General features: G+C 40.7%; 1 protein-coding gene across 1 annotated transcript in view; it reads right to left on the minus strand.

Moving 5' to 3' along the window:
- Positions 1-339: 339 nt before the first annotated feature.
- Positions 340-16,723, minus strand: part of PRTFDC1 (phosphoribosyl transferase domain containing 1) — a 98,899-nt gene continuing 82,515 nt past the window's right edge. The window contains exons 5-9 of the mRNA XM_006933313.5: positions 7,737-7,754; positions 6,304-6,386; positions 5,797-5,843; positions 2,726-2,802; positions 340-1,618 (exon numbers count right to left, since the gene is read on the minus strand). Of these exons, the coding sequence (XP_006933375.1) occupies positions 1,571-1,618; positions 2,726-2,802; positions 5,797-5,843; positions 6,304-6,386; positions 7,737-7,754 (273 nt within the window). The 3' untranslated portion in view covers positions 340-1,570. The remainder of the gene's footprint in view (positions 1,619-2,725; positions 2,803-5,796; positions 5,844-6,303; positions 6,387-7,736; positions 7,755-16,723) is intronic.

The raw sequence follows: 16,723 nt of genomic DNA on the forward strand, positions 1-16,723 counted from the left end.
AAGCTAAAAGGAATTCCCTTTGCTGGTTTCTCACTTGGGATATCTGGGTGTGGTTTATTTTCTTCTCTGACTGAAACAAAGATATTCAGGAAAATCTCTTACATCTAAAATTCTTTGTCTCACAAACAAGCTTAAGGAGGGGGAAAAAAAAACCACAGTAGATCAAGTCTGCCTTAATCATTTGCTTATACTGGTGCATATATTGGATTTTTTCCAGTTTCCCAAAAATAAAGCCACAGGAAAGACATACGCAGTGACATATTTAAGCTACTGGCTCACACACATTCTAAGGGCTGAAAGTATATAAAAGAAATGAAGGCAGAAGAAAAACAGCAGTGATGAAATGTAACAAGGTTTCTTATTCTTTATTAGTTCAAAGGAAGCTAGAACCTGATAACAATATGCCACATATGGTTCAGAACCAAACAAAGCCTGCTTAGTTATTTATTTTGCATTTTATCCTTTTAGGAAGGAGAAAAAAACAGTTCTATTGGCACTCGAGTTTATTTTCAATTAGAATCCCCATAAATTAGAAAACATCTCATAAAACAATGGGAATGGAAAAAAAAAAAACGTTACTGAGAAAAAACTTTAAGTGTGTGCTTGTTTTCTGTAATGCCATGGGTCATTTGATAAGTCTTATGAGACCACTCCAAAAAAAAATTCAACCTCTGTGTTCATGTTGATGATAATGTATAATAGCGTCTTGTCCTTTGATGCAAATAAGAGGAAAAACTCATAGTTTCGAGAATTCAACCCCTTCCCCCCGCCCCCCCCCCCCGCCAATTCTGCCATTTGCTCATGTCCCACATCAATAAAAGGATGCAGCTTAGAAACGAGAGCCTTGCTGTCATTGTATTTTTTCTAATTAAAATTCAGAGTATTAAACACAGTTGAGTACATCCATGCATACATGACATACCGTTATCACATACCGGAAGCTCCGATCAAGAGCACTGAGCAAAAGCTCATTTCATAACATCATTAAGATTCATTATACGCTACAGTTCAAAAAGGGTTTGTCAAAGCAAATAGTAATGGCCTGCCAGAAATGCACAAACAAATTTATGTTAAATTGTCCTTTCCCTCCTTTTTAAAGGATGGGAATCTAGTTGCATTCCCAGTATATGGGTTCAGAGCTTAACTTAAAAGGTTTTCAGTTTTCAGATTGCAAAACATTACCAAAATGGAATATTGAAAAAAAATTAGGTGAAAAATATTTGAGTAACTAGGTGGGGGTATAGTAATCAAGCATAATGACTGCATTGAAATAAAAAAAAAAAGGGAAAGTTCAGGAGTGTGAAGGTAGATAGAACTCATGAGTCACAGCACAGAATATTTAATTTGGAACAAGTCAAATAAAAGCATTGCTTTTTTTTTTCTTAAGAACCTTTGGTACTGTGTTATACCTCTGAAAAGAAAGCTCTCTCATTAAAACATCTTTTTTTTTTTTTTTTGTATATCCTGCTGAGTGAAGGTCCCTGGGGAGACAAACTTCACATGCTGGCTTTCTGACTGTAGTCCGTAAGTACGATGTTATCCGGAGATTCGACGGTGAGAGTTTACTTCTTTAGACTCGATACTTTTCTTTGCCGTGTTCATTGATCACACATATGTGCTGAAACAATAAAGGATTTAAATGCATCGGTTTCTTAAAATATGAGGTGCAGAAAATGTAATGCAGTGATAACAGAATGTCATCTTGCAAGTGGTTATTTTTCATTCAAATATATGTGTCCATTTACGTGTATGTATGTGTGTGCGTATACACACATATATGCTATGGGTGTGTATACACACACATATATACACATACATATATATGTACATATGTAAAAGAGACCCATTTGAATCTTGGAAAAGTTTCCTCATTGTTCTGGTTTTTGAACCCTGTTCTGAACATGGCTCCCAGGTCTATAACAACCAGAAATGCTGGAGAAGTGGTATGGTTAGCCATGGTGGAGATAGAAGTCTCCACCTGGTCAAATTACAGCCTCCAGAGAGAATGGAGACACAGCCATGGTAAACCCAACATTGACTCTTCCTTGATCCTTTTTAGGTAACAAGAAATGTGTCAGGAATATTTTGATTGCAAGGAATAGAGGGGGGATCGGACGAATTAAGCAAAAAAAAAGGGGAGATTTATTGGTAGGATAAGGAAGCAGCTCACAGAATCAAAGGAAGAGCTAAGCAATGATGCAACTGGAAGGAGGGAGCAGGGTAACTCCTGACTCCAGCCCGTGGTGCTTGCGGATATGCTCTGATCCAGCCCGTGGTGCTTGTGGATATGCTCTGACTCCAGCCCGTGGTGCTTGTGGATATGCTCTCTGGGGCCCTGCTAGTCAGTGGTAGAAGGCCCAAACCCCTTGATTTCTGTGAATTTTGGTTTAAATTTCTCATTCTTAGGCGGGAGAGACACGATTGGTCCACTTTGACTAGGATGCCTACTTCTAGATCATTCAACGCGGGTCGGGGTCACACAGCTGGGGGTCTACGCTGGGTATATGTGTTGAAGCCATTTCTCCAAAAGGGGGATAGTTACGAACTGCATGCATCTGTGATTGGGATTCTCAATGCAAAGTGCCCAAGATATTCCTGACACATTTCTGACACAGAAGATACTCAATAAGTGGCAGCCATCATTACTACTATTTCAATAATGTGTTAAATTGATGCTGTTAAATTCTTGTGCAAAGGAGGGTAGGGATTTGCATGCATGACTTACATTCAGATCTCTGAAGTATTCATTGTAATCTAAGGCATAACCCACCACAAACAGATCTGGAATCTCAAATCCAACATCTGAGTAGAGAGGGGGGAGGGAGGAATAAAATTTAGATAACATAAGTAGATAAGCCACCATAAGCTATTGTTGGTACTTAAACCGTGAAGACCTTTCATTTAGGCAGACGCAAGTGGGAAAAATGATAAGCAATGCATAGGATGAGCCCACTGGGACCTGGACCAGAGTGACCAGCCAGGGAGACAAGGTAAACAAGCAAATATACCAGGAAGGATGGCTGCACGCCTACCGTACCGAGCTGAGTAAGGGCTCAGCCAGCCCAGTGGATAACAAGAAGTATGCATGACTTAGTCATGTAGCCCCACTGTTTCCAAGTGAGAGGTATCCAATGACACAATGCCAAAGGAAACACTTTGGAAGCACAAAATGCAGTTCAAGCAGAAGGTATTCCAACACTGTGATATGTGACTAAGTGCATGGACTGTTGCAACTGGGAAGCGCTCCTCCCACTGTGCCCAATGTCCTCAGTGTGACAAAGGGCTGAAAGCAAAACGTGGGAGACAAGATGAAGTAGGATTGTTCCGTTTGAGAAAGAGAACGCTAAGGGTTATTCTAACCCGAGTCTTTGAATCCAGGATGCAGAGGATACTAATTAACTTTCTATCTGTATTGAGGGAAGAATAGCAGTGGATTTAAATGCAATATGAGGTACTTAGGCTAACCAAGGGAAACCTTTATTGAAAGGGAGATGATTTTTATTGAGACGGATCCTTAAGGAACAGAGAATAGCTCTCCTTCCTCAGAGGTCTTGAAACAGAATAAATGTGCCTCTGGTCCAATGAGTTTTCAAACTCTTTCCAGTTTTTTTTTTAATCTTTTTTTTTTTTTAATTACAGCATTGCAGATGAAAGATGTACTTGCTTACTTTTACGAAGCCGTACTTTGGTAGAGCCAATGGTCTTACAGCACGGAGAAAGTTATCTTTCTGGCGACTACTCCCAACATTTTTATCCCTATTGACCAGAGATGCTTTTCTATGGAGAAAGCAACTGGTTCCTGCTTGCAGAAAGTGCTAGAGGGGAGGGACGTACTTTCTAGCAGATTGCATTATGTGTCACTGATAGAAAGCCCAGTTGGTCCTTCCAAACTGCCAAGGTTGCTTGAGAAAAATAATCAAAGAGGAGAAGCAAGAGTGGAAGAAAAGATGTCAGAGCATATAAAAGATGTCATTGAGCATATGAAAGATGTCATTGAGCCTATGGGAAAGAGTCCACTATGAGAAAGGAGGAAAAGTACCAAGCCTCAGAAATCCAGGAAGAAGAAACAGAGATTCGGAACCAGCTAAAAGGATATCAGAAAATCCCAAAGAACCCTGGTTGTAACTACAATAATGACTTTACAGTGACTAATGCAATCTCTACAACAGGCATTGCAACTGGGACTGGGAAAAGCCAGTTCAAAAGGCCCAACCTTCAGAGCTATCACGGGGTGAAAGAAGGACCCGGATCCCCTGGATCAGTAGATCAGGGGATCGGTTAGGAGTCAGAGTGACCTATCTCTAGCTGGTAAATGGGTGCAGTCCCTACACTTCTATTTGCAATCGTTACTTACAGATGTAGTGTAAGAGTAAGGGCAGTGACTGGAACCAGACGGCCCGGGCTCAATACTGACTCTACCCTTACAGCAGTGTGACCCTTGAAAGCTGTTTAACCTTGTTGTGTCCGATTGCCTCATCCATAAAATGGGCATAACAATAGCATCTCCTTTAGAGGAATGCTGTGGGGATTACAGGGGTTAATCTCTGCGTAGCTCTTAGAAGAGTGTAGGTCACACCATAACCTCTCACTAGTGTTACCTGCTAGTATTTTATTAATGTGGCTGCCATAAATGACACACAAAAAAATCTGTAATTATTTGGATATGTCTGAAGTGAAAGTCTTTCAACTTCAGTTAAAATCTTATCTATACGGTATCTTACATGACATCCTTAGAAGATTTCTGTTTACTCACTTTGCCTACCCTTACTGCATCCAGATTATATTCCTTAAACCAGTAACGGGACGGAAACATCTGGCAAGAACTGACGTTGGGTCTACCTGCTCAGAACCGATGTCTAGATTTAATACATCCAGCTTAGGAATGAAATTTGTTTTTAGAAAAAAGAGTCACTGGCAAAATGTCATTGGCACACTACCCATCCATAGTGTGCCTCTCTTGCTCTGGTGTTTTTTCAGCTTGCTGATGAGGACTGTAGCCAGATTATCCCAGGGGCTTTAGAGCAAATGTAAGTTATAAAAATCAAGCTGAAGTCTGCCTATGCAAGTGAAAAAAAAATTGCCTCTCATGTTAGAATAATAAATAATCAAGCTGCTTGCTTATTCTTCCTGGCATTGGAATTAATCGTATTATGGGGAGGAGGGTAGCAAAGTGTCCTAGCTGAGGAAAGTCCTCCAAAACACGTGTTTGAAGTCAAGTGTGAAGATGATATCTGGAGCTATTTGCTCTGCTAATTCTCTGTGTTATTGAACTTTTCTTTGGAGGTGATGGGAGGTGTCTCAGATTTCCCCTTCTGTGTTCTAAAATTCAGGCTTGCTGAAGGGAGGCATTGTGCATTGTCTGGTGACAGTTCTTGGAGGCAGAAAGGGAATCCTTCTAAGCCTTTACAGTGCCTTCCCCATGTCTGACTGATAGGGGCAGTGGCGGAGGTTGGGATCCCGTGTGCCAGCCAGTCCCGTGGGGTCAAGTCTCCCTCTATCCCTCGCAACCAATTAGCTAAGTCCTTTGATTTTAAGGTGCTATGGAAAACCTAAAACTAAAAATATCCAATGCACAGAGTTTCTGTGAAAACCGCAAACTGGAAAATTAAAAACCCTTGTTATAAAGGATTCTTTCCTCTTGGCAAGGCTGGGGAGACGTCGGGAGACTCGTGAGACTATCAAACCTTCATAGCTTCAGCTTTATGTGGAATGCTGGTGAATAGGAAACAGAGATTCTTAAACATGAAACACCACCACCCGCCAGCCAATCAACCAACAAAACCCAGAAGGACTTACAGTCAGGTCTAAAGCCATCACTTCTAGGTCTTCTCTTCACCAGCAAACTACCATGAAAAAGAAAAGAAGGTGTTTAGTGATCCAGATATAACTTCTGTGAATTCCAAATTCAAAACTGAACATCATTAAAATATGTATTCCCCGCCCCCCCTGAGCGTGTGGAGCACCGTCACAGCCTTCTAATTCATGCTCCTGCTACCACGGCACCACATCAGTGATTCTAGATAAAAGGGAGAGGGACACTGGCACCAGGCTCAGCCAGCTGCTCCTGGAAGCAGCTAATGGAGGCACAGACACCCAGCAAAGCGTGCCTTCTTCCCCTTCCTCTCTCTCAGGCTAGTGGTCAAATGGGCTATTTGTTCAGTGTGGTCAAACCATAACACGCCAGGGCAAAGGGTCACTGGTTTGGAATAGACTGCTCTCTTTGGAAACAGCATCCTGTGTTAGCATCCTTCTGCGGCTGATTTAGAAAGACAGAAGCAACAATGATGTGAATGTCCTACTCACCTGGCTACTTTAATCATGTTGGGCTTGTATTTCTCTATGCTACTGAGCAGCGCCTTCATGGTCCTCCCCGTTCCAACAACATCCTTTGCAAAGAGGACAGACAAATTCAACCTGAATGCATTTGGGCAGCATAATAGATTTTTCATCCAGACAGATGACTGTAGTCCTTATTAATAATGCATCACAATTAGAACTGCCATCAAATGGAGTAAAAGTAGGAAGCAGGGTTGGTTATATTTTTTAGACAGGTGCCTCTCTGTGAAGCTGGGTTTAGGGGAATATATTGGTGAATTATTTCCTCTTGGAATCCTTCAGCTGTGTTGAAAGCTAAGTTCGGCCTTTGGAGAGCATGTGGGACTCCTTACTGAGTACATTTGGACTCGTGCATGCACATTCAAGGACTAAATTTGGCCCTGAGGTTATGCGCAACACAATACGGGACGCATGAATTTTCATGGACATGGGATGTACATCTGAATACACTGAATGGATAAACACCTCCCCCTTGCCCTCCCCAGTCAATAGGGGATTCTATGGCTGGGAAGTGAGATGTGTCTGGACGGCAGCTGGTGACAGCCTGTGAATTCTGAGGGTGCAAGGCTGCAGTGAGCCTCAGCTCATCTCTGCTGATGAGCTGCTACACAATTAGAGGAGAATGGGCAGCAGAAATGCATTGTCCTTGGGACAGAAATCAGCTGTCAGGAGCTGATTATCAAAACAACAGGTCTGAATTTAGCCAGGGTTGGGCAATTCGTTTGGCTAGAGGGTCTACTTCACGGGTGATGCCCGAGCCAGGACGACTGCAGATACATATGGCACGCACAGGCGATTGTGTAACAAAAGCTTGAAAACAGCTCCCTTGAATTTTTGCCAGCTGATAAGACAGGCGTGCTCTTGAAGGAAAAGTGGCCATTTGCTGAATTAGTCCACTGCTGCTATGGGGCCCATTCTCCTTTTTTTTTTTTTTTAGCAGAAAAATTAAATTCTCACTTTCTCTTGGATTGCCATTTTAAAATTGATTGTATTTATCCTTTGGTGGCTGAAGCAGAATTGTTTGAAGTCATTGGAGGTCATTGGCACAAACAATGAATCAAGGGTGAAGAGAGTTCAAATCCTGGTTTTACTATTAAACACATTTGGTTGTGTTGGGCTCGTTTCCTCTTCTGTAAAAATGCCTGACTTGCAAGTAAGTATAAGAACCAATTCAGACATAAAAACAGATAAAGTACTACACAACTATTACCGCAAAGCTCTTTTTCTAAATTGTTTCAAGCCACTGATTCTAGTTGGTTCGTAGGCAGTAAATTTGGAGAGCCATGTGCACAGCGGAAATTCAACAAATCCTTGACCAATTTGATAATAAGTTCTATACTTCGAAACTCACCATTAGATTCTTTCATCTAACAAATACGGGTAAGGAAAAGTCAGCTTACCTCAACAATGAGGACATTCTGAAATTAAAAACAAAACAAAACAGTTACTTAGAATATGATGCAAATCTGGCTCACAAGAGAAACACACATTTTTGCTTAAAGTTAGGAATTTCACAATTTGCTGAGCTGGCCCTCCACCATCCATCTAACCCAAATGCTTGGAGGTAATCTGGGTATTCCAGATTCATTCGAACACTCTCTCGGCCATTACCTGATGCTGCAATATTGGTGTCTACATTCAAGGGAGCAGCAAGGTCATCTCAGACCCTATGCCCTGTCTGAAGAGCTACCCACAAGGTCATCCCAGCTCCATAATTCTGGCAAGCAGCCCCATCCAGAATTCTTTGGCATACAAAGTGTACTAAGAGTTTACCAGGAAAACAAGCCACATAAACTACATTGTTAATGGAGACAGTACTCTGCAGAAGAATCATGGACTCTGCGGGGGCAGTCCTAACCCTGCGTCGCCACCAGTCATTGAGGATTCTGTATTTATTCTCAAATGTTCAACCTTGAGGAAGGGGTGGGCCAGAGAGAGTGCTGTGAAGTGCCTGATTGATGTTTTTACAAACATGGTTGGGTTGCTTGTTATGTGCTCTCGAGGCATACCGCTCCTTTTCCCCTAAAAACATTATGTTTCATTTCAATTCCTGTTTGACACCTGCCTGCCCACTAGATATAAACTCCATGAGGGTAGGAATCATGTTTGTCTTGCTTACTATTGTATTCGCAGCCCCTAGCATATATACCTGCATATAGATGCTCAGTAATTTATTGAGTGGAGGAATAATAACCGATTATACTGGTTAATTAATTAAAACTGACCAATGAAATGGATTTGTAGTTACATGTCAATACTATCTCACCAAATTAAAATGTGACTGTGCTAATATGACATTGCAATGAACTAAATGGTGTGGATATTCCCTCAACGTAATGTTGTCTTTCTTTACATAACTCTTCATTTATCCCCATGATTCATATAAGACTTTAAAAATCCTATCAAGCCTTCCACCTTAGAAATCTTACTTATGTCTAATGCCAAAGAGATTTAAATAATGAAAATGTTAATCAACCAACCCAAATCACATTACTTTATGTGTCCAACGCTTCTTAGAAGGAAATATCTTTCTAGAAGTGATTTTCTCCCAAGTATAGTATTTTTAGTCATTAAATGCATTACAAAATCTTGGTTTTATCATTAAAATGTAAACTTATTGTGTCCATATCCCCTAGCCTAAGGATCACAGGAACAGAGAAATCCCCTTGGTATTCTGAGCACATTTGCTGTGTTCTTAACAATTAACCCGTAACAGTTAGTTAGGATGTGCATTTTTAGTTTGATTGACGCTTACCAACCATGCCTATTAACCAACCTGAATACTTGGAGAATACTTGGTTAATTTGATTCCTTAGCTCATAATCTTTTTTTGTTTCAATCTAATAAGGAAAGGCCTTTTAAAACTCTGTTAGTCTGCATTCTTGCCTAATTAAATAAAGTGCACTGAACATAATTAAATCTGTTTTTTAAAAGCTTAGAACCTTGCAAAACAAGAGTCATCTTTGAAAACATTTAGCTATAACTATAAGATACAGTGGTGGCTGGGAAGTGAGACTTGAATGTATGTACTAATCCAGAAATATGTTGTCAAAATTACTTAAACATATTTTAAAAGCAAGGTAATGCATATACGTGTTCAAATCAAATAGAAAAGTCAAAGGTTTTCTAAATGTTGATGTGCATCTAACTGTAAAGTATTTAAAATGCTTATGCACTTTATGTTAAAGTTATCATGGCATTCTGTGTAATGCATAGCCACAATACTGTCACATCTAACAAAAATGACAATAATCTATTTTGTTTTTTCATTTGATCCAGTTTTATACAGTTTTATACATTTGATCCAGTGACATACACTGTATAACTTTAAGCTGTATAGTATAATGCTTTTACTTATATACTATTACTAAATAATTACCTAAACAAATTTAGTTAGCATGCATCATCTCATATAGATACAATAAAAGAAGAAAGCAAAAAAGGGAAACATTTTTTTCCTTATGATGAAAACTCTCAGGATTTATTCTCTTAACAACTTTCCCGTATATCACAGAGCAATGTCAGCTACAGTCATGATATTGTACATTTCATCCCTAGTACTTACGTATCTTATAACTAAAAGTTTTTACCTTTTCACCACCTTCCCCTGATTTCCCTGCCCCCCACCCCCACCTCAGGTAACTACAAATCTGATTTCTTTTTCTATGAGTTTGGTTTTGTGTTGTTTTGTTTTAGATCCCACATGAAAGTAAGATCACACAGTATTTGTCTTTCTCAGTCTGATTTACTTCACTTGGCATAATGCTCTCAAGGTCCATCCATGTTGTTGTAAATGGCAGGATTTCCTAGTTTGTTATTCCAGTTTGTGTGTGTGTGTGTGTGTGTGTGTGTGTGTGTGTGTGTGTGTATGTGTGTGTGTGATAACTTCTTTACCTGGCAATATTTTTTTTAAACGTTTATTTATTTTTGAGGGGGGGGGAGGGGCAGAGAGAGAGAGAGAGAGAGAGGCACAGAATCTGAAGCAGGCTCCAGGCTCTGAGCTGTCAGCACAGAGCCCAACACGGGGCTCAAACGCATGAACCATGAAATTGTGACCTGAACCGAAGTCGGATACTTAACCTACTGAGCCACTCAGGCGCCCCTGGAAATAATTTCTTAATATTATATAAAACCTAGTACAGATTTAAATTTCCCCAGTTGTCTTTATTTTTGTAAGTTTATTTATTTTGAAGGAGAGCAAGCACAAGTGGGGGGAGGCAGAGAGAGAAGGAGAGAGAGAGAGAGAGAGAGAGAGAGAGAATCTCAAACAGGTTCTGCACTGACAGCACGGAGCCTGATGCTGGGCTCCACCTCACAAACTGTAAGATCAGGACCTAACTGAAATCAAGAGTCGGATGCTTAACCAACTGAGCCACCCAGGTGCCTCTCTCCAGTTGTCTTTAAAATGGCCTTTGTAGCTGCTTTGTCTAATTGAAGTCCATGCATTGGGTCTTTAATTCTCTTTTAATTAAAAATAGTCTCTCTTACTGTACTTCTATTTCTAAATTTAAAAATTTTATACATCATCTATTTATTATATTATATAATAATGAGAATTTAGTTCTTAAAAATTTTTTTAACATTTATTTATTTTTGAGAGAGACAGAGACAGAGTGTGAGCGTGGGAGGGGCAGAGAGAAAGGGAGACAGAATCCAGAGCAGCTTCCAGGCTCTGAGCTGTCAGCACAGAGCCTGACATGGGGCTTGAACCCACAAACTGCGAGATCATGACCTGAGCCAAAGTTGGGCACCCAACCAACTGAGCCACCCAGGCGCCCTGAGAATTTAGTTCTTATACACTATCTCACTTCTTTTTTCCATCTCTCAATGCAGATGCTTTGTTATGACTGTATCTTTTTGTACTGCTCACACTTTCTCCCCACTGCAGAGTCAAGTAGAGTACTACGTTTCCTTTTAAAGTTTCTTTTCTTTCAATGGTTTTCCTAGTCATCATCCAGTGTCTTAAACTACAATAACCCTCCTTCTCTTCTCTTCTCTTCTCTTCTCTTCTCTTCTCTTCTCTTCTCTTCTCTTCCCTTCTCTTCTCTTCTCTTTTCCTTCCTTCCTTCCTCTCTCCCTCCCTCCTCTTCTTTCTTTCTTTCTTTCTTTCTTTCTTTCTTTCTTTCTTGGGATGATTATTATGAGGAAAACATTGGTTAATTATGGTTTAACTATATTTCTCAAAGGATTTTGGAGGATTAAGGAGGCTAAGTGGGTTGATAACATCTGTAACAACACAAAAACTTTCTGAGTTGTGTACAGTGTTTAAAAAGTAACATTATTTAGTGGGTTCACAAGTGATGGGCAGTGGAATACTGATATTAAAAAATTCCTATTGAAAGGGATCTCAGTAGAAATTTAGAATTCTTTAGCGACTTAAATAGAGCAGTCATTACATATATATTTATTTTCTTTTACAAAACACCACACTGTGTTTTCAAATTCTTTCCTTAGTAATATGTGGGTTTACTGTCTGGATTGTTAGTGGCCTACCTGTTGTATGAAAAGCTCACCTCCCAAAAAGCAATGTGTTTAGTACCATTTTGGAAGATTGCCATACAAAACAAGTAGCCCAAGAGTACAGAGAAAGTGACCCCAACTTTGGAAGCATTTTCACTAGTGTCTAAGAGAACTAAGCTCTTTAAAAAAAAATTTTTTTAACATTTGTTCATTTTTTGAGAGATAGAGACATAGCGTGAATGGGGGAGGGGTGGAGAGAGAAGGAGACACAGAATCCAAAGCAGGCTCCAGGCTCTGAACCGAGAGCATGGAGCCCAATGTGGGGCTCAACCTCACAAACTGTGAGATCATGACCTGAGCTGAAGTCGGATGCTCAACTGACTGAGCCACCTAGGCTCCCCAAGAAGTAATCTCTTTAAACTTTAATATGTCAGGATAGCCACAAGCTAAAGGACAAAGACAAATTCATCTTTATAACATGGAGACCAGTATGTGCAGGTGCTGAAGGAATGCCTGTGGAACAAATGAACAATTTTGACCTCATTTCTTTCTCTAGTTTATTATTCTTTTGACACATCTCCTCCATTTTTCCCCCCTCAACGATGTACAATTAATTCCTCCTTAACTGACCTATCATTAATGTGTACTGCTTTTAATTTTGCACCAAGAAATCTTCTAAATTTCCCCCCATCTGTTTTTTTTGAGTGGCAACCTTGGAAATTTTTTAAAATAATTTTTTACTTTTATTTATTATTGAGAGAGAGAGAGAGAGAGAAAGCACGTGGGGGAGGGGCAGAAAGAAAGGGAGACAAGGAATCCAAAGCAGGCTCCAGGCTTTGGGCTGTCAGTACAAAGCCCAACACTGGGCTTGAACCCACACCCCAGGAGATCATGATCTGAACCGAAGTTGGACACTTAACTACCTGAGCCACCCAGGCACCCTGCCTTGGACATTTTTTCAGAGCACACTGTGGCTCCTAAGCACTTCCAATCTGATACCTCTGATTACTGAACCACTTGCTGTCTAGACCATCTCATCACACCTAGCTCATCTCTTCCCAGAAAGTAAGTAAAGTTTGCAACCTGGGGACCGTGGGCAAAAATTCTATGCGGAGTCTCTGGAGTGCATCCTTTCTTTGCTATGGTGCCATCCCAGGGGAAGCTTATCACCTCAACTTCCCTGAAGAAAAAGAAAGGGAAGAAGAAAAAGAAGAAAAGAAAGAAGGAAGGCATTATACAAATTTCAGTGGTTTTTGTAGATAGATTACTCCCACTTTCAGTCTTTTAAAGTGCAAAATTATTACCACAGCACAGTCTAATCTTGGGCAGCATAGTTTTGTGGCTATGATCACGCTGAGCGGAGGGATGGCAGTAATGATGATGGGCTCATTGTGGGTGCTGAGCACGGGTACAAGTGTGAATATGAACCCCAGGGAGAAAGGAATGTAGTTCAGCATTTCACTCTATGTGATAATTCCCAAAATTGCCAGAATCATCAGTTGGTGGGCATTTCCATTATTGTTCTCAGCCTAGTCAGATGCAATAAAAAGGAATGATTTAAATAGTTAAGGCAGCCAAGGAGGAAATTTGGCAGGTTCTGATGCTTCATTCTGGCATTTGATTAGAAACTTATTTGGTGGGGGAAGGTGGCACGTCTCCTGAAATCTTGCACTTAACCTGCACATCTGTGTTTTCCTGTTGCCAGATCCGGGTCTGTTTCCATGCATTTGGTTTTATTCCACCTCTTTCAGAGATTTCTCTTGAACATGAATAAAATCTTCTTGCTTTAATGGATACACACATTTTATGAAGTGCCAGGATTAAATCAACTTTGAAAAAAAATCAGCTAGAGAGCACGTTGTGCAGACAGCTTGCGCACACCGAGGAAAATGCTTTTAAACACTGTAAGTTGAGGCCATTTAACTTAATCATTGAGTGTTCCCTTTATTCAAGAGCCATGACCTATTTAGAACCATGACTCAGCCAGCTTCCCTTATGAGCTTCCTTTTCTTTGCTTTAAAGAAAAGAAAGAATGGAGACAAGAAAGAAAGGAAAAAAGAAAGAAGGAAGGCAGGAAGGAAGGCAGGAAGGAAGGCAAGAAAGAAAGAAAGAAAGAAAGAAAGAAAGAAAGAAAGAAAGAAAGAAGCCATGAAAGAGAAAGGTCCATGGGGGCTGTACAGTGTCTCTTTTCCAAATATTTTAACTCACACATCTTTAGAAAATTTAAGAGGTTACATAGTACAGTTATGATGCTTATAATGTGTGGAGAATCATACAGGTGAGCTATGTCCCTGCGTTTTTAAAAGTTCTTTTATAAAAAAATTTGTTTTTTTAAAAATCTCTTCTAACCCTCCCTTCTTCATTCATCATTTAGTTCTGCTGCTGCTCCCTTGGACAGCGCTGTGTCTTCTGCAATGTTCCTACTTTGCTCCTATGGTTCTAGTGCTCATGTCTGCTCAACCCACACAGCCTCCTGACTAGTTTCTTTGCCTGGAGTCTCATTCCCATCCTCAGTTATTCTATCCTCTATCAAGGTAATTTTCTCAAAACACAACTTCTTTTTTTTTTAAGTTTATTTATTTATTTTGAGGAGAGAGAGAGAAAGCACACATCAGGGAGGGGCAGAGAGAGAGGGAGACAGAGAATCCCAAGTAGGCTCTGCACTGTCAATGCAGAGCCTGACCTGGGACTTGATCTCATGAACAGTGAGATCATGACCCAAGCTGAAATCAAGAGTCAGATTCTCAACCGACTGAGCCACTCAGGTGTCCTGCAAAACACAACTTCTTGATGTCACTTCTGCTCAAAAACCTTTGCAACTCCTCCTTGCTTTTCTGCAAGCTAAATTCTTTGTTGAGATATTCAACATATTCTACAAACCAAATCCAATTTGCATTTTCAGTGTCTTAAAGTTGTTTCTCTATTTTGGACTGATTTCCTCCAGTCACATTGGTCTGCTCTTGTCCTCTGGCTCTCCCATTTCCCTCCTTCATCCTTCATTTCACGATGCTCTTCTCCCTTTCCTGTGTTATTCCCAGGCTATCTAGTCCAGAGCAAAACCTCAGCCTCCCCTTGTGAAGACAGTCACAGTCCCAAGGAATCATTCCTTCTTTGGATTTCCTTAAGCTCAAGGAAAGAGTCTCGTGGGGAAAGATCCCCGCAGCTCTTCTCTGAGTGCCAAGCATTAAAAAAAGAAGAGTGCTCAAATTCATGGCAGAGTAGTAATATTAATGGAAAATTCAGCTTAAATATAAATTTATTGACTGAAGAAATCACATGATTACTATACAAGGGCAAAGTCAGATGATGATCTACAAGAGCCCTCCACCCTATGCAGGTGTTTACAACAGCTTGACTTCCTTCTACAACCATGAAAAAAGTAAGCACTAATTGTTGGGTGCCTTTTCTTTTTAAGTTTGTTTTCTGCCCTCAGCTGGCGTACATTCTGCATGATGGAAAGATTCTGGAGGGCCTCTGAGACTTATTTTTAAAGTTCTCTCAAACCCTTGATGCATAGCCTTTCTCTGAAGAGCTGAAGAATGGGTGATTAGATCAGCATCATCTGTTTAAGGAAAAGGAAATTCCAAAAGTTAAGTGATATTGTTTTCCCTCCTCCGCGCTCAGGGGGACAGCATTCACCAACCCAGTCCCCCATCTTGAATCTTTTGTGACACCAAAGCCCTTCTGCTTCTCGAAAACAAGGTGCCCTCACTCAACACTTTTCTCATCCAACCTAAATCAAACTAGCTGGCTGATGTGTCCTTTGGTGTGGTTGGATGGGCTTCTATTTACCTGTCCTTCTGCCATGTCCTCCCTTTCCCAGACTTCACTGAAAAGATTTCTGGTTTCTTTCTAAGAGAAAGAGGAGCCTTCGCTCACTCAGTCACCAAATACTTATGCCGACCTGTTGGCTAGGCACCGTGCACAACGCAAGAGACAGGATGGTGAGTAAGATAAGCAGGGTCTCTGCCCATCTTACGCTGACATTCTGGTGGGGGAAATACACACATCAGAAAATTAGCCTTAAAGTAAACACAGCAAATGTTGGAAAGGGCTTGACCTGAAACAGAGTACTAATATAGAGATATAATGGGGAAGGTGGGAACTGTGTAAGGGAAGAGTATGTGCTCATTTTAGACAGACTCAGGGCAGGCCTCACTTATATAAGAGCCATTAGGCTGAAGCCTGAAGGATAGGAGGAAAATAGATTTCGGGTCGGAAGCCACAGCTTATCCGAAGTCTTGGCAGGAAGGAGCTTAACCAGCGTGGCTATAACACCGTAAGGAGGGCTGAGTGGTATATGATGATGCTGGGAGGGAAGCAGGGCCAGATCACACAGGTCTTACAGGCTGGGAGAAGGAGGTTGGATTGTATTCTCCGAACCTTGGGAGTAGGATTCCCAGATAAAATACAGAACACCCAGTGAAATTTGAATTTCGGATAAATAACAAATGACTTTTGAGCTTAAGTATGTTCCAAATATTGCATGTAACATGCTTATACTAAAAGTGTATTCATTGTTTATTTGAAATTCAAATTTAACTTGGCCTTCTGTTCTCCATTTTGTTTTTTGTTAAGTCTGACAACCCTAACTGAGAGGCCACTGAAAGGTTTTCAGTAGGCAAGGGGTGTGACCCAATTTGTATCTTAAAAAGATCCCTTTGGCTGTTGTTTCTTGGAGAATCATTTGGAGGGCGGCAAGAATTAAGTGAAGGTGGAAGTTCAGGGAGACTAGTTAGGCTACCATAGCTTCCTGGAGGAGGGATAGTAGCAGTCTGGCCCTAGAAGACCAGTGCTTCTCAAACTTTAGTGTGCAAAGGAACCATCTAAGGATGTTTTTAAAGTGGGTACTTCATTCGGAAGATCTGGGGTGGGATATGAGATATTGCATTTCTAGTTTGCAGGTGGTTCTGACCTTGCTGGTTCC

This window comes from Felis catus, chromosome B4 (genome assembly GCF_018350175.1).
Source record: "Felis catus isolate Fca126 chromosome B4, F.catus_Fca126_mat1.0, whole genome shotgun sequence".
In the NCBI taxonomy this organism is placed as follows: domain Eukaryota; kingdom Metazoa; phylum Chordata; class Mammalia; order Carnivora; family Felidae; genus Felis; species Felis catus.